The sequence below is a fragment of the Leptopilina heterotoma genome, unplaced genomic scaffold, assembly GCF_015476425.1.
Source record: "Leptopilina heterotoma isolate Lh14 unplaced genomic scaffold, ASM1547642v1 Lhet_123, whole genome shotgun sequence".
In the NCBI taxonomy this organism is placed as follows: domain Eukaryota; kingdom Metazoa; phylum Arthropoda; class Insecta; order Hymenoptera; family Figitidae; genus Leptopilina; species Leptopilina heterotoma.
This window is the reverse complement of record NW_025110842.1, coordinates 2880713-2901365: the sequence shown is the minus strand read 5'-3', so window position 1 is coordinate 2901365 and position 20653 is coordinate 2880713. Positions and strand designations below refer to the sequence as shown.

Genomic DNA, 20653 nt, shown 5'->3' with positions numbered 1-20653 from the left:
TTTTAGTAATTTTTAATTTACCTAAAAAAATTAATTTTTTTAATTTTAGTAATTTTTAATTTAAAAAAAAATCAATTAAATATTAAAGTCAACGATCGGAGTGATAATTAACTTTAATATTTAATTAATTTGACAACCGAGTGATAGAATTATTATTATTATTATTAAAAATTTTTTTTTTTTTTTTGAAATTTAGTTAGAAAAAAAATTTAATTATTTGTAATTTAAATTTTCTGGGGATTTTTTTATTTAAATGTAATTTAAATATTTACCTCCATGAGAACAATTTGAACGAGGCTGAGTTTAAAATTTGGATTTATTAAATTTGTGAATCTCATGTCAATTCCGTGCCAAAAGAGAACAATGTATTCAACTGCTTTTAGTGGATCGTTGTCGAATCGTCTATTTAAATAAAATAATAAACAAAAAAACGAGAAAAAAATAAAAAATTCTTTGGTTTTTTAAGACTTTATAAGCGAGCACGAGACTAGAAGAGAAGCGTCCCCCCACCACCCGGGTACTTCTCCCCTCTCCCGCAGGTGGTGGGGGGCCGCTTCTCTTCTAGTCTCGTGCTCGCTTTTATTTTCATTTTTTTTATTTTTTTTTTATTTTTTTTTATTTTTTTTAATTTTTTTTTTCATTATTTTTTATTTTTTTTTATTTTTCTTTTATTTTTTTTTTTTATTTTGACAAACCTAAATAGTATTTCGTCCATTATCACCATTATTTCTGGATACAATGTTTCCATTTGAATGTTTGGTTTTTGTTGAGTTGAATTTATTGTTAGATTTTCTGAAATTTATTATTTATGTTTTTTATTTTTAATAATTATTAACAATTATTATATTATTATATTATTATAATTAATAATTATTATTTTATTTATTGTTTCGATTATATTGATAATATTTTTCTTTATCTAGTTGCATTTTTTTTTTTTTTTTTTTTTTTTTTTTTTTCAAAAAAAGAAAAGAAAATACTTACCAAATTCAGTTTGTTTTATGTGATACATTAAATGACTGTGTGTTGTATTTAAATTACTATCTGCTTTTGTCTCGACGAAATTAAAATCTCCTGTTAAATTATTATTTGATCGAAGACGTTCGGGTATTGAACGAATTGCAATTTTCCCTCCGATTGTACCATCCTTTAATAAAATAAATTTTGTAAATAAAAGTTTTATTAATACCGTCAAATGGGTAATTTGTTATTATAAAAAAATAAAAAAAATAAAAAAAAAATAAAAAAAAAAATAAAAAAAAAATAAAAAAAAAATTGTTAATAAAAAGGTTTAATTAAATTTGAAATAAATTAATAACAATTAAATTCGAAATATTTACTCACAAAAAGTGGATAACCATTTTTGTCCTCATTGACGACAAAAGACGCCGATCTCTTCACATCGCGATGAATTTTGTTCTCTATATGAACCTGTGTTTAAATATTTTTAAAAATTCTTTTTTAATTCATATTTTTATTTTTTAATAATAAACAAAATTTATAACTATAGTAATTAAAAAAAAAATTCAAAGCAGTAAATTGAACAGTAAAATAAAAATAAAATGATTAAGTTATTCATTCATTAAACAAATTACATTACAATTATCATAATTTATTTACTGAATATTATAATTATAAAGTTATAAAATTATAATAAAATAATAAAAGAATAATAAAAGTTATAAAGTTCAAAAAATAAGTTAATCCTAAACATTATTTTCTATATTATTATTTTTATAAATATTATTATTAAAAAAAAAAAAAAAAATTATTATTATTGTTTACAAAAATTAGCAAAGTGAATATTAAAATATTAAAAAGTTAAAAATATTTACAGAATAGGCATCGTATAAATAAGTAAATTTGATTCCAGTCGGTAATGAATTATTTGCATTTCCTCTCCAAACTTTTGTGTATTTAAAATTTTCATTTTTTGCTGGTGTCAAATCAAGAATAAAATATTGACCAAAAAATCTTGTTTTCAATGTTTTTTCCGATGATCTTTTATTTATTGAATGGTTTATTGTCACCACTTCATAATCCGGGACTGTATTGATGAAAAAAATATTAAATTAATTTTTTTAATTTTTATTCGAATTAATTCATTGATTAATATTTAAATTAATACATTAATTAATTAACATTTTTATTAATACATTAATTAATTAACATTTAAATTAATACATTAATTAATTAACATTTAAATTAATACATTGATTAATTAACATTTAAATTAATACATTAATTAATTAATATTTTAATTAATTCATTTATGAATATTTAAATTATTACATTAATTAATTAATATTTAAATTAATTCATTAATAATTAATTAAATTTAAATATTAAAAACAAACAGGGTAAAACTTTTTTTTTATTAACTATTTTAAATATCAAAAGAAATAATAACCATTTTCATGTGTGGTGCCAAATATTTCGAAAATTTCTTTTTCTGTCATCAATTCATGAATCTGAAAATAAGAATGAAAAGGAAATTTAAAAAAAAAATTAAAATTTGAAATTTTTTTTTTTTTTTGGCAAATTTTTGAAAATTTATGGAATTTTTTTGGTAATTTTTTTATTTTACTGAAAATTATTTCAAACTTTTGGTAATTTTTTCTGTTTTTTTTTTTTTTGTTTTTGATATATTTGAGAAAAATTTGGAAATTGGTGAAAAATTTTGTAGTAATTTTTTAATTTTAATGGAATTTTTTTGATACGTTTGATAATTTATGGAAATTTTTTGTAATTTTTTTTATTTATCTTAAAAATTTTTGAAACTTTTGAAAATGTTTGGTAATTTTACTGTAGATTTGTACAAAAAAAAAAAATTTAGTCAATAATTATGGATTTATTTATAATAAATTTGGAAATTTATGGGAACTTTGGTAATTTTTTTCACTCTACTGGAAATTTTTGGATATTAATAAAAAAAATTGATATTTTTTTAACACTATTTATTGGAAATTTTTGAGTAATTTTCGGTCAATTTATTAAATTATTTCTGAGAAATTTCGAAATTTATTAAAAAGTTTTAGTAACTTTTCCACTTTACTGGAAATTTATATTAAAAAATGGTTATTTTAGTTAACTTTTAATTTAGTTTTAAAAAATTTGGAAAATTTTCGTAATTATGAAATTTTGGAAATTTATCCATAATTTCAGAGGGCAATTATTTATTGATTAAGAATGATTTTAAAAATTTATTTGTTTTTTAATGGAAATTATTTTAAACTTTTGGTAATATTTTCTTTTTTTTTTTATATGTTTGAAAAAAATTTGTAAATTAGTGAAAATTTTTCTAGTATTTTTTTAATTTTACTAGAAATTTTTTTTAATACTTTTGGTAATTTATGGAAATTTTTCGTAATTTTTTTATTTAACAAAAAAAGATTTTGAAACTTTTGGAAATTTTTTAGTAAATTTTACTTTAAAATTTTGTATAAAAAAAATTTAGTCAATAATTATAGATTTATTTATAATATTTTGGGAAAGTTTTTCGTTATTTTTTTACTCTACTAGTAACTTTTGGAAACTTATAAAAAAAATTTGGTATTTTGTTGACATTATTGGAAATTTTTGAGTAATTCTCGGTCAATTATTTATTTAATTATTTTGTGAGAAATTTCGAAATTTATGGAAATTTTTAATAATTTTTCCACATTACTAGAAAATTTTTTCAATCTTTTGGTAATTTATGGAAATTGTTATATTTAATAAAAAAAAATTTGAAACTTTTGAAAATTTTGGTAATTTTACTGTAAATTTCTGTAAAAATAAAATGTAGTCAATAATTAGGGATTTATTTTTAATAAATTTGGTAATTTATGGATATTTTTTTGTAATTTTTGGTAATTTTAATTTTACTACGTAATAAATTTACAGGGGAAATAAATTTTTTTTCTGAATTTTTTTTTGTTTCTCAATTAAAAGAATAAAATTTTCTTACCTTCATCGTTTGAACGAAAGTAACGAGAATGAGGAGAAAGAACGAAAACAACATTTTTTTTTTATTTTTCAATATATGAAATGAAAAGTGAAAAACTGAATGAAAATTTTTGAAAAAAAATATTTCTAGAAAACAATGCAGAGAAAAATTGAAAATGTTATCGCACTAGTATTTTTCTTTTGTTGTATGCAAATGCTTGTGCATTTAATTGTGTTTAAAGAATGCATTCATAGAGATGTTAATTCACAGCTTTTAAACACTTGTCGCTGACCTTTATCTTGAATTATTCGGCCAAACGCGCCCCGTGAAAGCCACTTGAATACATAGAGAGTTAGCGGAAGTTGCATTTGATTATTTGTTGTGCCTCGGAGAACAAATGTGTCACTCTATATATATATATATATATAATGTGTGTACATAATTGAAAATTTATTATTAATATCATCATTTTGATAAGTTGATCGTAAATTAACAAGAGATGAAAAATTCATGAGTGGAATTAATACCAAGTGATGACCCTTGTTTAACGAGCCTATTTATTATTATTATTATTATTATTATATATGTGAATAACTCTCTATAATCTTAGGCAATAAAAATTTAATTTTTACATTCCCTCCGCTTAGAATGTTTTTTATATTAATAATAATAATTCGGTCGGGTAAAGATCAATTTTTTCTTTTCTCCTTTCACTATATGTAGAAAGAAGGTAAATTGAGAACAAAGCAGTTTTAATAAAATTTATTAATAAATATTTGAAATTTTCAATGTTTTACTATTAATTTTTTTATTTAATTTTATAATGAATTTTTAACTTCATTTTTCAATTATTTTAACTTATTATTATTATAACTTAATTTTCTTTCTTATAATTTTTAATAATGTGTCGAAATAAATAAATAAACAAAAAAATTTATTCGCATTATTGTAACAGTGAGAAAAGAGAATTTTTAGTTTAATTATTATTATTATTTAAGTATAAATTACAAACCGTTCATAAAATTACCAAAATTAACCATAAATTCTCAAAATTACCTCTCAAATTACCAAAACATTCCATAAATTACTCAAATGTTTGACAAATTACTAAAACTTGATGTAAATAAACCAAATTACCAAAACTTTTCATAAATTATACCAAAACGTTCTTTAAATTTCCAAAAAAATTTCCATAAACATATAAATATTCCATAAACCCTTAAATCTTTCCATAATTTACACAAATTGTTCTAAAAATTACCAAATTTATGCAAAAATTACCAGAAAGTACTATAAATTACCAAAACATTTTATAAATTACCAAAACCCTCAATAAATACAATAAATTACCTCAAAAATTACGAAACCATTACAAAAATTAACAAAAATTTCAATATTTAACTCAAATTACATCCGAAGTTACCAAAATGTTCCATAAATTACTCAAATGTTTCACAAATTACTGAACCGTTCCATAAATTATTAAAATGTTTTAAAAATTATCAAAACTTTTTAAAATTGCCAAAAACGTTCCAAAAACGTTCCAAAAATTACCAAAAAATTCCATAAATTACTCAAATATTCCACAAATTACTGAACCGTTCCATAAATTATTAAAATGTTTTAAAAATTATCAAAACTTTTTAAAATTGCCAAAAACGTTCCAAAAACGTTCCAAAAATTACCAAAAAATTCCATAAATTACTCAAATATTCCACAAATTACTGAACCGTTCCATAAATTATTAAAATGTTTTAAAAATTATCAAAACTTTTTAAAATTACCATAAACGATCCAAAAACGTTCCAAAAATTATCAAAAAATTCCATAAATTACTAAAATGTTCCACAAATTACTGAACCGTTCCATGAATTATGAAAAATTTTCAAAAATTACCAAAATGTTTCATAAATTATTAAAATGTTTCAAAAATTACTAAAACTTTACATAAATTACACAAAAACGTTCCAAAAATTACCGAAACGTTTTAGAAATTATACAAAAAACTTCTAAATTACCAAAACCTTCAAAAAATACCTTAAATTACTTCCAAAATTACGAAAAATTTCCAAAAATTCCAATAATTTACTAAAATTACATCCCAAATTACCAAAATTGAGAAAAATTACAAAACATTCTCTAAATTAACAAAACCTTCAATAAATAATATAAATACATCACATTTTAGTAAAACTTTTTAGAAATTACTCAAAACTTCTACAAATTACTAAAACTTGATATAAATATTCCAAATTACCAAAACTTATCATAAATTATACCAAAACGTTCTTAAAGTTTCCAAAACTTTTCATAAACCTTTTAAATATTCTATAAACCTTTAAATCTTTAAATAAATTACCAAATTTTTCCAAAAATTACCAAAAGCTTCAATTTATTACCAAAGTGTTTTTTTTAAAAATTAACAAAATTTTCAACAAATTACCCAAATTTATCCACAAATTACCAAAACGTTCTAAAAATTACCCAAAACATTTTATAAATTACGAAAACCTCCAATAAATTCACTAAATTACTTATCCCAAAATTACGAAGAATTTACAAAAATTACCAAAAATTTCAATGATTAATTAAAATTACACTGCAAATTACCAAAACTTTCAATAAATAATATAAATTACCTTCAAAATTATCAAAACTTTTGATAAATTACCAAAAACGTTTGAAAAATTACAAAAACTTTTAAAATTACTCAAATGTTGTAAAAATTACTAAAATTATGTAAATTACTAAAATGTTCCAAAAATTACCTAAACTTTTCATAAATTATCAAAATGTTCCAAAAATTATTAAAAATTTCCATAAATTATTACTAAAATTACTTTTCATATACATTTCCTACCAAATTACAAAAAAATTCAATATATTGACCAAAATATCAAATTTTTGACATAAATTACCAAAACATTTAAAAAATCATTTAAATTTTTTTTAAATTTTCCAAATTTTCTTCTAAATTACCAAAATGTTCCATTTACAAAACCTTTAACAAATAACCCAAATTACCTACCAAATTACAAAAAATTTCAAGAAATTGCCCAAATTATCAAAATTTTTCACAAATTACCAAAACTTTTCACAAATTACCAAAATAATTCCACAAATTACCAAAAGTTTCAATAAATTACTCAAATTACATAGGTACTAATTTGCTGAAACTTTTTATAAATAACTCACATTATCTTCCATATTACAAAAAATTTCCAGAAATTACCTAAGTGTTCCAAAATTAACCGAAATATTCCATAAATTATTAAAATTTCCCCAAATTATTTAAACCTTCTATAAATTACCAAAATATTCAAAAAAATTACCAAAACTTTCCACAAATTCTTATAACTTTCCATAAATTACTGAAATTACTTGGCAAAAATTTCCACATCTTTTCACAAATGTTACAAAATGTTACACAAATTACAAAAAATTTCAATAAATTCACCACATTACCATGATTTTCTATAAACTACCAAAATTTTTCACAAATTACCAATACGTTCCATAAATTATCCAAATCAATTTCCAAATTATCGAAAATTACCAAAACTTTTCATAAATTTTCCAAATTTTCTACAAATTACCGAAACATTCTTTAAATTATTAATACGTTCTCCAAATTATGTAAATTGCGTCCCAAATTATCTAAACTTTCAAAAAATTACAAAACATTCTATAAATTGACAAAATTTCAATGAATAATAAAAATTACTTTTCAAATTACCAAAACTTTAAATAAATTACTCAAATTACCTACCAAATTACCAAAAGTTTCTGTAAATTACCAAAAACGTTACAAAAAAAACCAAAAACATTCTATAAATAACTCAAATGTTCAACAAATTACTAAACCGTTCTATAAATTATTAAAATTTTTTAAAAATTATCAAAACTACCTAAGATTACCAAAAACGTTCGAAAACTTACCAAAAAATTCCATAGATTACTCAAATGTTCCACAAATTACTGAACCTTTCCATAAATTATTAAAATGTTTTAAAAATTATCAAAACTTTCTAAAATTACTAAAAACGTTCCAAAAATTACCAAAACATTCCACAAATTACTCAAATGTTCCACAAATTACTGAACCATTCCATAAATTACTTAATTTTTTTAAAAATTATCAAATATCAAAACTTTCTTAAATTACCAAAAACGTTCCAAAGACGTTTTAAAAACTAACAAAAAATTCCATAAATTACTTAAATGTTATACAAATTACTAAACCCTTCCATAAATTACGCAAATGTTCAAAAATTTACTGAACTGTTCCATGAATAATGAAAATTTTTTTAAAATTACCAAAATGTTCCATAAATTACTCAAATGTACCACAAATTACTGAACAGTTCCATAAATTATTAAAATGTTTTAAAAATTATCAAAACTTTCTAAAATTACCAAAAACGTTCCAAAAACAAACAAAAAATTCCATAAATTACTCAAATATTCCACAAATTATTGAACCGTTCCATAAATTAATAAAATGTTTTAAAAATTATCAAAACTTTTTTAAATTACCAAAAACGTTTAAAAATAACCAAAAAATTCCATAAATTACTCAAATTTTCCAAAAATTACTGAACCATCCTATAAATTACTCAAATGTTCAAAAATTTACTGAACCGTTCCATGAATTATGAAAAATTTTCAAAAATTACCAAAAGGCTCCATAAATTATTAAAACATTACAAAAATTATTAAAACTTTACATAAATTACACAAAAACGTTCCAAAAATTACCAAAAAAATCCATAAATTTCTCAAATGTTCCAAAAATTACTAAACCATTACATAAATTATTAAAATGTTTTAAAAATTATCAAAACTTTCTAAAATTACCAAATACGTTCCAAAAATTACCAACAATTACCAAAAAATTCCATAAATTACTCAAATGTTCCACAAATTACTGAACCGTTCCATGAATTATGAAAAATTTTCAAAAATTTACTGAACCGTTCCATGAATTATGAAAAATTTTCAAAAATTACCAAAATGTTCCATAAATTATTAAAACATTACAAAAATTACTAAAACTTTACATAAATTACACAAAAACGTTCTAAAAATTACCTATAAAATCCATAAATTTTTCAAATGTTCCACAAATTACTGAACCATTACATAAATTATTAAAATGTTTTAAAAATTATCAAAACTTTCTAAAATTACCAAATACGTTCCAAAAATTGCCAAAAATTACCCAAAAATTCCATAAATTACTCAAATTACTGAACCGTTCCATAAATTATTAAAATGTTTTAAAAATTATCAAAACTTTTTGAAATTACCAAAAACGTTCCAAAAACGTTTCTAAAAATTACCAAAAAATTCCATAAATTACTTAAATGTTCCTCAAATTACTGAACCGTTTCATGAATTATGAAAAATTTTCAAAAATTACAAAAATATTCCATTAATTATTAAAATGTTTCAAAAATTACTAAAACTTTACAAAAATTACACAAAAACGTTCGAAAAATTACCAAAACATTCCATAAATTACTCAATTGTTTCACAAATTACTAAAACAGTCCATAAATTATTAAAATTTTCCAAAAAGTACCAAAATGTTTTATAAATTATTCTTATGATTTATTCCATAACTTTTCATAACTTTCTAGAACTTTTTTTTTTGATTTTTTAAATAATTTTCTGAAAATTTTTTTCAATGTTCGTTAATTTTTTCTACTAGAATTTATCATAAATTTTGCGCAGTATTCATTCAATTATTCAAACGTTAAAAAATTCCAAAAAAAAAAATTTAAGATAGAGAAATTTTTTATTTACGTATTTAAATCACAGCCATTAATTATTTATATATATCAAAAAGTCATTAACTTTGGCAAATATAATTTTAGACAAGTCCCACGACATTAAAATTTTGAATGTTAAAATTAGAATTTTAAAAAGGTTCATTGGAAGTCAGTGACTTATATTTCGTCAAAATATAAATAATTACATGCGTACAGTAGTCGAGAGAAGAAGAAGGAAAAAAAAGAAAAAATACAGAGCGAATTCACTCGCGACAAAAGTCAATTTGTTTGATCCGCACAATATATATATATATATAAACACAAAACACGTTTTTTTAATATTCTGAAATCCATTAGATTTCCGCCAGTTGAGCCAAAATGAAAATAGGCGAGCTTTACTTTTTAAAAATAGCTTTCCGCGATACTTGGAATCGTACCAGACAAGTAAGAGAGAAGAGAGCGTCTTTCAAACGACTTGAGGTCGTTCTCAAGATTTATCAAAAACTCCCCAGGGTCATTTTATTGACAAAAAGCAACAAAAAAAAAGTAATAATAACAAAAACAAAAGAAAGGGAAAAATTTGGTGGGAAAACAAAAATTCGATTTTGAAAAAAAAGTGATATGGCAAAATCTCTTTTAGTAGTAAAAAAAGGTTACTGTTTATATTCATTAGAGTTACTAATGTAACTTTTGATTTTGATATTTTTATTTCAGTTACAAATATTATTGTTACTTCTTCGTTATAGTTACTAGTGTTTTTTTTCATACTTTTTGAAAGTAGTAACAAGTGTTTGTTACTTTTTGAATGTAGTTACAAGTATTAAAGTTACTTTTTGAAAGTAGTAACAAAAGTTGAAGTTACTTTTTTAAATAGTAACACGTATTGGTGTTACTTCTTGAATGCAGTAACAAATGTTACTGTTACTTTTTACTGTTACTTTTCTATTGTAATTACTTTATAAAAGAGTAACAATTTTTACATCTTCATTACAGTTACTAATGTTACTATTACTTTTGATTTTGTTACATTTTATTTAGGTTAAAATGTTATTGTTACTTTTTCGTTATAGTTACTAGTGTTATTGTTACTTTTAAAAATAGTAACAAAAATTAGAGTTACTTTTTGAAAGTATGTAGCAACAAAAGTTTGAGTTCCTTTTTAAAAATAGTAACAAAAGTTGGAGTTACTTTTTGAAAATAGTAACAAATGTCACTGTTACTTTTATATTATGATTACTAGAATAACTGTTACTTTTTGTTGTAGTAACTTTATAATACAGCAACAAATGTTACTTCTCTTAATGCTATTAATGTTACTACCAGTTTAAAATATGGTAAAAATTGTTACTGTTACTTTTTTATTACAAATATCTTTGCAGTAAAGTAACAATTTTCACTTTTCCATTACAGTTACTAATGTTACTGTTACTATTATTATTACCATTTTTAATGTAGTAACAAGTGTTATCAAGTGTTACTACTTGCTAATGTTACTATAATGTTACCGCTATTTCAAAATATAGTATAAATTCTTACTGTTACTTTTTTGTTACAAATTCCTTTTTAGTAAAGTAACACTTGTTACTTTTCCGTCTAAGTTACTAAAGTTACTGTTACTTTTTATTTTGATACATTTATTTTAGTTACTGCTATTTTATTTATTTTATGCTACTGTTACTTTTTCGTTATAGTTACGAGGGATTTCATTACTTTTTAAAAGTAGTAACAAGTGTAAAAGTTACTTTTTGAAAATAATAACAAGCGTTGGAGTTACTAATTTGAAAGTAGTAACAAGCGTTAAAATTTCTTTTTTTAAAATAGTAACAAGTGTTGAAGTAACTTTTTGAAAGTAGTAACAAAAGTTGAAGTTGCTTTTTAAAAGAAGTAACAAACGTTGGAGTTACTAATTTGAAAATAGTAACAAACGTTGCAGTCACCAATTTGAAAATAGTAACAAAAATTAGAGTTACTTTTTGAAAGTAGTAACAAAAGGTGAAGTTAATTTTTGAAATTAGGAGCAAGTGTTAATGTTACTTTTTGAATGTAATAACAAATAGTTTCTGTTCCTTTTTATTAGAATTACTAGAATAACTGTTACTTTTTGTTGTAGTAACTTTATAATACAGCAATAAATATTACTTTTCTTATTGCTTCTAATGTTACTATTATTTTAAAATATAGTAAAAATTGTTACTGTTTTCTTTTTTATTACAAATTCCTTTTTTAGTAAAGTAACACTTGTTAATTTCCCATCATAGTTACCAATTTTTCTGTTACTTTGAATTTTAATTTACTTATTGTAGTTACAAGTGTTATTGTTACTTTTTTATTACAGTTACTAGTGTTATCGTTACTTTTCTATTACAGTTACTAGTGTTTGTGTTACTTTTTTTTATTACAGTTACCAGTGTCTGTGTTACTTTTTGAATGTAGTAACAAATGATATTGTCACTTTTCTATTATAGTAACTTTATAATACAGTAACAAGTGTTACTTTTTGTCAATGTTACTAATGTTACTTCTATTCAAAAATATAGTAAACAATAGTATTGTTACTTTCATGTAGAAAAAAAATTTACTATTTTTTTAATTAACAACTATTTCTAAATGTTACTACTTGTTAATGTTACTAATTGCTGCAGCTTTAAAAAATGGTAAAAAATGTTAATGTTACTTTCAAATATAGTCAGAAATGGTACAAAAGTAAAAAAAATAATAAAAATTTGAAAATATAATGAAAAATCCTATTCTGTTACTTTAAAATACAATGAAAAAGTAACTTTTTTAAATGTAGTGACAAGAGTTACTTTTTATTATAAGAAATTGATCCATTGTTTGGTTCTTTCAAAAAACAAATACAAAAAAATTTTCATGTTACTTTTAGCTGAAAAAGAATGAAAATTATTTAGTGTTACTTTTTAAAATTACAAATTAATATTCATGTTACTTTTCATATTGCATTAATATTTAAAGAGAGAAAAAATGAATTTAAAAAGGTAAAATTTGAAAATACATTTGAATATACAAAAAGAATCTTTTTTTTTGTTTTCTAATTATTTTTTGAAAATAAACGAACAAAATATCTAAATCTGGAGAATGAAAATTTTTGATTTTAAAAATATGGCAACACTGGATTCTTGTTGATCGACAAATAGAGGCAAGTTGCTTGATTTGGCGAACACTTTACCATATAAGGTTTGTTGGGTCGATTCGTTTTTTGTCCCTTCTTTATGTTTGTAGTAGGAATTTACACATCTTCCACTGCATAGAGAGCAAAAATTCATTTTTTTTTTTTTTTTTTTTGAAAAAAAGGAAATAAAAAAAGAAAAAAAATAATTCAAAAATATTACTATTGAAACACACATTATTTTTTTGGGATTTTTAGTTTTTTTTTTCTTAATTTTTTGGTAATTTTTTTCACATTTTGGTAATTTATGGAAAATTTTGGTAATTTTTCGAACATTTTTGGTATTTTATAAAAAGTTTATGTAATTTACAGAAAAATTTTAAAAGATAGAAAGTTTTGGTATTTATTAAGAAGTTTTGATAATTTTTGAAAAATTTTGGTAATTTATGGAAAGTTTAGGGAATTTTTGTAATTTATAGAAGAATATTTCGTTAATTTATGGTAAAAATTTTGTTAATTTCGGTAATTTGTGGAACAATTTTTGGTCATTTGAGAAATTTATAAAAAGTTTTAATGATTTTTCGAACTTTCTGGTAATTAATGGAAAGTTTTGATAATTTATGGAACGTTTTGGTAATTTATCTGATGTTTGGTAACTTGGGAAGTAATTTGAGTAATTTTTAGAAAGTTCTGGTAATTTTTGGGACCTTTTTGTTAATTTACGCAATTCTTTTGGTAATTTATGGAAAGTTTTGGTAATTTATGCAAAATATTGGTAATTTATAGAAAATTTTGATAATTTATGGAATGTTTAGGTAATTTTTTGAACAATTTTGATAATTAATATTTTTATTTCTTTATTTATAAATAATATGGTAATTTATGGAATGTTTTTGGAAATTTGTAGCATGTTTGGTAACTTAGGAGGTAATTTTGGTGATTTTTAGAAATTTCTGGTAATTTTTGGACCTTTTTGGTAATTTATGATAAATTTTGGTAATTCATGGAAAGTTTTGGTAATTTATGAAAATCTTTTTGGTAATTTTGGTAATTTATGGAATATTTTGGTCATTTGGGAAATTTATATAAAGTTTTAATAGTTTTTGGAAGTTTTTGGTAATTTATGGAACATTTTGGTCACTTGGGAAATTTATAAAAAGTTTTAATGATTTTTCGAACTTTTTGGTAATTTTTGATAATTTGTGGAAGATTTTGGTAATTTATGGAATGTTTGTTAACTTGGGAGGTAATTTTGGTAATTTTTAGAAAGTTCTGGTAATTTTTGGAACTTTTTTCTTATTTTCCGAAAAATTTTGGTAATTTATGGAATGTTTGGTAACTTTGGATGTAATTTGGGTAATTTTTAGAAAGTTTTGATAATTTTTGGACCTTTTTTGGTAATTTAAGAAAAATTTTGGTAATTTATGCAAAATATTGGTAATTTTTTTTAAAATTTGGTAATTTTTTAAAAATTTAGTAATTTTTAAAACAGTTTGGTAATTTTTAAAACATTTTGGTAATTTTTAAAACATTTTGGTAATTTACAAAAATTTTTGCTAATTTGAAAAGTAATTTTGCTGAGAAATTCAGTACCATTTCTATAGTCCTTTTTTAAATTGACTCTTCAAAGAAGTTGGTAATTCTGGTTTAGGGAGAAAATTCTCGAATGATTTTAACGCAAAGAAAGGTTAAGAGTCTGAAGTGCGTTTAGGAATTGCGTGCAAATGATCCAATAAGGAATGTGCATTCCGTACAATAGCTATTGTGGCTTTAGTTCGTGAGCATTCATGCGTTTATTGTCTATACATTTATATATATATGTATATAGGAAGAAGAAAACCTGAAATCTCTTTTATTCAATTCTCAAGGAACAAAGACCTGGTGATAATTAATATTCAAAAAAAAAGAAGAAGAAAAAAAAATTCTGCGACTTTATTATAATGCTAAAAAGTAACGTGAGACTGAGAGATAATATTGTTCTATACTAACAGAGGGTATATTAAAATGTCTCTCTATGTAAATTATTCTGTTTTTATTTTTATAACAGAAACAAAAAATAACAAAAACTTTTCGAAAATTCTAAGAAACGAATAAGGAACAAGTGTTACTTATGGTAATTTTTATGAATTTTTCTAACGTTACTAATGTTACTTTTTCAAAAGTTAACAAAAAAAACAAAAATTTTTACTTCTTTGTAGTACGAGTAACATTGTTACTCGATGAAAAAATAACTTTTAAACTTTTAACTTTTTTTTTAAAAAGTTACTTTAAGAAAAAGTAACTTTTACAGGAATTGTTACTTTTTTGTAGTACGAGTAACATTTTAACTCGTTAAAAAAATAACTTTTTAACTTTTTTTAAAAAGTTACGTTAAGAAAAAGTAACTTTTACAGGAATTGTTACTTTTTTCTATTCAAGTAACATTGTTACTCGTCAAAAAATATTAAGTCTACAGAATTTAGAAAAAGAAATATTAAAATTAAAAAGAAAACAAAGAAACAGAAATTGTTACTTTTTTATAGTACGAGTAACATTGTTACTCGTCAAAAAATATAAAGTCTACAGAATTTAGAAAAAGAAATATTAAAATTAAAAAGAAAACAAAGAAACAGAAATTGTTACTTTTTGTCATTACGAGTAACATTGTTACTCGTTAAAAAATAAAATCAACAAAAAAAAACCTTTAAAAAATTCAAACAATTTAAAATAATAATTAATGAGAAAAATAATAATAAAGGAGAAAATTTAATAAAAAAAAAATTGAAATAAATAGAAAAAATATTCAAACTAAAAAAGAAGAAATAAAAAAAGAAATAAAAAGTAAATAAATAAAAATAAATAAAAATAAATAAAAATAGATAAAAATAATCAATATTTTTATAATAAATAATAAAAATTGGTTTGAATTTTTATGTTGTAAATTTTTTTGGAAGATAAACGAGCCAAATTGGCTCCGTGAGTGATTTACGGGAATAGGTGCACTGACCGCGATGCCATGTGAAATAATCACTGAAAATGCGCTTGGCAAAATGACACAATATACATATATATATAAATACAATAATCTATCGTCTCTATAGTTTTAGTGCATTACCACTTGTAAAATATTATAAAATGTATGTTAAGGAAAACGAGATGCTTGTTGTAATTATATACAATAATTTATGTCACCATTCACACATTATATTTATTGAAAAAAAAAAAATAATAGAGAAAGAAAGAAAGGAAAGGCATAAAGGACAAAAATTCTCATATTGTCTATTAATAAGAAAAACCGGTAGGATTCAAAAAAAAAAGAAATTAACTTTTTCTCATTTCTATAAATATTACAATAAGTCTATTAAAAAAAATTTTTTTTTGTGCAAAATCAATTTGTAAAATTGGGATTCAATTATTTTACTTTTGAAATGCGAAAAAAAAGTTATGTATTGTGAGGAAATCTAAAATGATTTTTCTATTTAGAATATGTTAAAGAATCAGTAAATAATTATTGTTGAGGTAAGTGTCGACCGTATCAGTAGATAAAGTCAATTTTGGTCAGACACTTTCAATTTAGCTTTTGATTCCAACACATTATTGTAGACTATTACTTCTTTTACTATTTATTAATATTTTATTTATTTATTTATCAAAATAGGAAAAATTAAAAAATATTTTAAATTAGTTTATTTATTTATTTAAATAAATAAAACATAAAAAACAGTTAATTTACTTATTTGAATAAATAAAACATTAAAAAACAGTGAATTTATTTATTTAAATAAATAAAATATTATAATAAATAATATTAATATTTTATTATCAAAATTTCTCTTATAAACTGTACGACAATTGTATAGCTAATAAAATTTTTGTAAATTACCAAAAATTCCATTTCAAAAATTAGTGAAAACTATTATTTCTGGGATCTTCAAAAACACTTTAACCAATTTTTTTATCATAGCTCTTTGGTTAAAAAAAAAATTCAAAAAATTACAAAAAATCGAAATTTTGAAAATTCAACATCTTTTCTTCTCTTTTATGGCATTTAGCTTCAATATTTTTGTGCTCTTCAAAAATACTTTACTTATTTAAAAATCTTTACCCTTTGGGAAAAAATCAAAAATTTTCAAAAATATTCAAAAATTCGAAAAACAGAAATTTTGAAAATTCAACATTTTTTCTTTCTTTTATGGCATTTAACTTTAATATTTTTGTGCTCTTGAAAAATACTTTACCTATATTATTTTCTCCAACCTTTGGTGAAAAATCAAAAATTTTCAAAAATATTCAAGAATTCAAAAAACCGAAATTGTGAAAATTTTAACATTTTTTCTTCTCTTTAATGGCATTTAGCTTCAATATTTTTGTGCTCTTCAAAAATACTTTACTTATTTAAAAATATCCTTTTTTTGGTAAAAAATCAAAAATTTTCAAAAAATATCAAAAATTCGAAAAACCAAATTTCTTAAAATTCAACATTTTTTCTTCTTTTTTATTGCATTTAGCTTCAATATTTTTGTGCTCTTAAAAAATTCTTTACTTATTTTATTTTCTCCAACATTTAGTGAAAAATCAAAAATTTTTAAAAATATTCAAGAATTCAAAAAACCGAATTTTTAAAAATTCAACATTTTTTCTTCTCTTTAATGGCATTTAGCTTCAATATTTTTGTGCTCTTAAAAAATACTTTACTTATTTTATTTTCTCCAACCTTTGGTGAAAAATCAAATATTATCCAATATATTCAAAAATTCGAAAAACCGAAATTTTGAAAATTCAACATTTTTTCTTTCATTTTTATTGCATTAAGCTTCTATATTTTTGTGCTTTTCAAAAATACTTTACTTATATTATTTTCTCCAACCTTTGGTGAAAAATCAAAAATTATCCAAAATATTCAAAAATTCGAAAAACTAAAATTTTGAAAATTCAACATTTTTTCTTCTTTTTTATTGCATTTAGCTTCAATAATTTTGTGCTCTTTAAAAATACTTTACTTATTTAAAATTCTCCACCCTTTGGGAAAAAATCAAAAATTTTCAAAAATATTCAAAAATTCGAAAAACAGAAATTTTGAAAATTCAACATTTTTTCTTTCTTTTATGGCATTTAACTTAAATATTTTTAGGCTTTTCAAAAATACTTTACTTATTTTATTTTCTCCAGCCTATGTTAAATAATCAAAAACTATCAAAAATATTCAAAAATTCAAAAAACCGAAATTGTGAAAATTTAATATTTTTTCTTCTCTTTAATTGCATTTAGCTTCAATATTTTTCTGCTTTTAAAAAATACTTTACTTATTTAAAAATATCCTTTCTTTGGTAAAAAATCAAAAATTTTCAAAAAATATCAAAAATTCGAAAAACCAAATTTCTTAAAATTCAACATTTTTTCTTCTTTTTTATTGCATTTATTTTCAATATTTTTGTGCTTTTGAAAAATACTTAACTTATTTTATTTTCTCCAACCTTTGGTGAAAAATCAAAAATTTTCAAAAATATTCAAGAATTCAAAAAACCGAATTTTTAAAAATTCAACATTTTTTCTTCTTTTTTATGGCATTTAGCTTCAATATTTTTGTGCTCTTCAAAAATACTTTACTTATTTAAAAATATCCTTTCTTTGGTAAAAAATCAAAAATTTTCAAAAAATATCAAAAATTCGAAAAACCAAATTTCTTAAAATTCAACATTTTTTCTTCTTTTTTATTGCATTTAGCTTCAATATTTTTGTGCTCTTAAAAAATTCTTTACTTATTTTATTTTCTCCAACATTTAGTGAAAAATCAAAAATTTTTAAAAATATTCAAGAATTCAAAAAACCGAATTTTTAAAAATTCAACATTTTTTCTTCTTTTTTATGGCATTTAGCTTCAATATTTTTGTGCTCTTTAAAAATACTTTACTTAGTTTATTTTCTCCAACCTTTGGTGAAAAATCAAAAATTATCAAAAATATTCAAAAATTCGAAAAACAGAAATTTTGAAAATTCAACATTTTTTCTTCTTTTTTATTGCATTTAGCTTCAATAATTTTGTGCTCTTGAAAAATACTTTACTTATTTTATTTTCTCCAACCTTTGGTAAAAAATCTAAAATTATCCAAAATTATCAAAAAAATCGACAAAAATGAATGGCCCGGAATTTGAAATTTTGGAAATATATTTTTGAAATCGCTAAAAAGATTAGCCAATTAAAATAAAAAATATTGCACAATAGAAGAAATATTGTCAAAATAGTTTTTAAAAAAATGGAGGCGACAAAATTTAAAATGCCCGGAATTTGAAATTTTGAAAAAATATTTTTGAAATTGCTAAATAATTAGACAATTAAAATAGAAAATATTCGACAACAAAAGAAATATTGTTAAAATAGTTTTAAAAAAAATGAAGCTGAAAAAAATAAATTGCCCGGAATTTGAAATTTTGGAAAAATATTTTTTCAAATGGCTAAATAAATTAGACAATTAAAATAAAAAATTTTGGCAAAATTCGTTAAAAATGAAGATGACTGAAAAATAATAATATCTCGAAATAAAAATATATAAATATTAGAGAAAGAAAAAAAAAGAAGAAGAGAAAAAGAGAAAGAGAGAGGAAAGATTTTAAGCACTTTTCTAAAAATATAATGCGCCGGGCGCAGAAAAGAAAAATGTAAAGCGCTCTCTCGGCCTTAGGTATGCAAAAGGCCGCGTTACTGTAATGATATTCCGGCAGATAGTGCGTCGTGCTCTTATCTCCTTTAAACGGTCCCACGCTTAAATAAAGGTAGATACGATGTTACTTCCTACGCGGTTTTGTCAACGACAACATACAACGACAACGACAACGTGTCCGCAACAGAGAGAAGATATGTATGTCACGCCGATTTCGCTCATCATGCCACAAGCGTTTCTTCGCAAAAAAAAATATATTTTATTCATGTCCGGAGTTCCCGATTCCAGGTACATGGAACACGCACGATTTTTGGAATCAAGATTAAGAAGCACAATAAAAAACCAAAAAAAAAAAAAAAAAAAAAGAATTTCTATTCCCATCTCGTCCTATATAGAGAGATCTATACGAAATCGTGACAGAGGGAAAAAGAGGGACAGAAAACGTAATAAAAAAAAAGTTATTCAATCTTGATAATATAATCTCATAAAGATGATAAAAAAAAAAAATTGTGAAATTTCGAAAAAATTTATTTTTGTACTTTTAAAATATTATTTTAAGAAAAATTTACAAATATTTCCCCCCGATTACCCTGATGGTTTCTTTCCCCCCCCCTCTCCCCTTACGTCTCTTCTTGCCCGGAATTTTGTATTTGCAAAAAGTTTTTTTTTTAAATTAATTTTATATTTGTTATTGAAAATAGGAAAAAAGAATTAAATGTCGAAATTTATCAAAATAATTGTCTGAAAATAAATTGTCCGGAGTTCTCTTTTCCTCTGCCCTTTTTTGCCCGGGATTTTGTATTTTTAAAATTATTTCAAAATTAATTAAATATTTTTTAAAAAGACATGAAAAAACAATTAAATGGCGAAATTTATTAAAAATAATTGCCCGAAGTTCCCTTCCCTCCCTTTTTGCCCTGAATTTTGAATATTTTAACATTTCTTTTAAAATTAATTTTAACAAACAAAGAAAGATACGTAAAAAAAATAACGAGATTTATTAAAAAAAATTGCCCAGAAAAAAATTCCTGATGTCTCTTGCCCTCCTTACTCCTTTTTGCCCGGTTTTTTGAATTTTGAATTTTTTTTTTCAATCTTAATTTAATGTTTGTTAAAGAGATATGTAAAAACAATTAAATATCGAGATTTTTAAAAACAAATGCCCAAAGTTCCCTTCCCTCGCTTT

General features: G+C 21.8%; 2 protein-coding genes across 12 annotated transcripts in view; one reads left to right on the top strand and one right to left on the bottom strand.

Moving 5' to 3' along the window:
- The window catches only part of LOC122512669 (dorsal-ventral patterning protein Sog), a 223569-nt gene that overhangs the window by 174288 nt on the left and 28628 nt on the right, over window positions 1-20653 (top strand). The gene's annotated exons all lie outside the window — the stretch shown is intronic.
- Window positions 1-20653, bottom strand: part of LOC122512671 (venom metalloproteinase 3-like) — a 36041-nt gene that overhangs the window by 3954 nt on the left and 11434 nt on the right. For 2 of the 3 annotated variants that reach the window (XR_006302655.1, XM_043628650.1), the window contains exons 2-7: window positions 2411-2471; window positions 1836-2047; window positions 1345-1431; window positions 985-1147; window positions 696-792; window positions 273-402 (exon numbers count right to left, since the gene is read on the bottom strand). Coding sequence is in view for 2 of the 3 variants with exons in the window: in XM_043628650.1 (XP_043484585.1) it covers window positions 273-402; window positions 696-792; window positions 985-1147; window positions 1345-1431; window positions 1836-2047; window positions 2411-2471 (750 nt within the window). In the remaining variant the exon portion in view is untranslated. Of the gene's footprint in view, window positions 1-272; window positions 403-695; window positions 793-984; window positions 1148-1344; window positions 1432-1835; window positions 2048-2410; window positions 2472-3949; window positions 4065-20653 lie in introns of those variants that run through there. The other variant, XM_043628651.1, reaches the window with a different exon arrangement.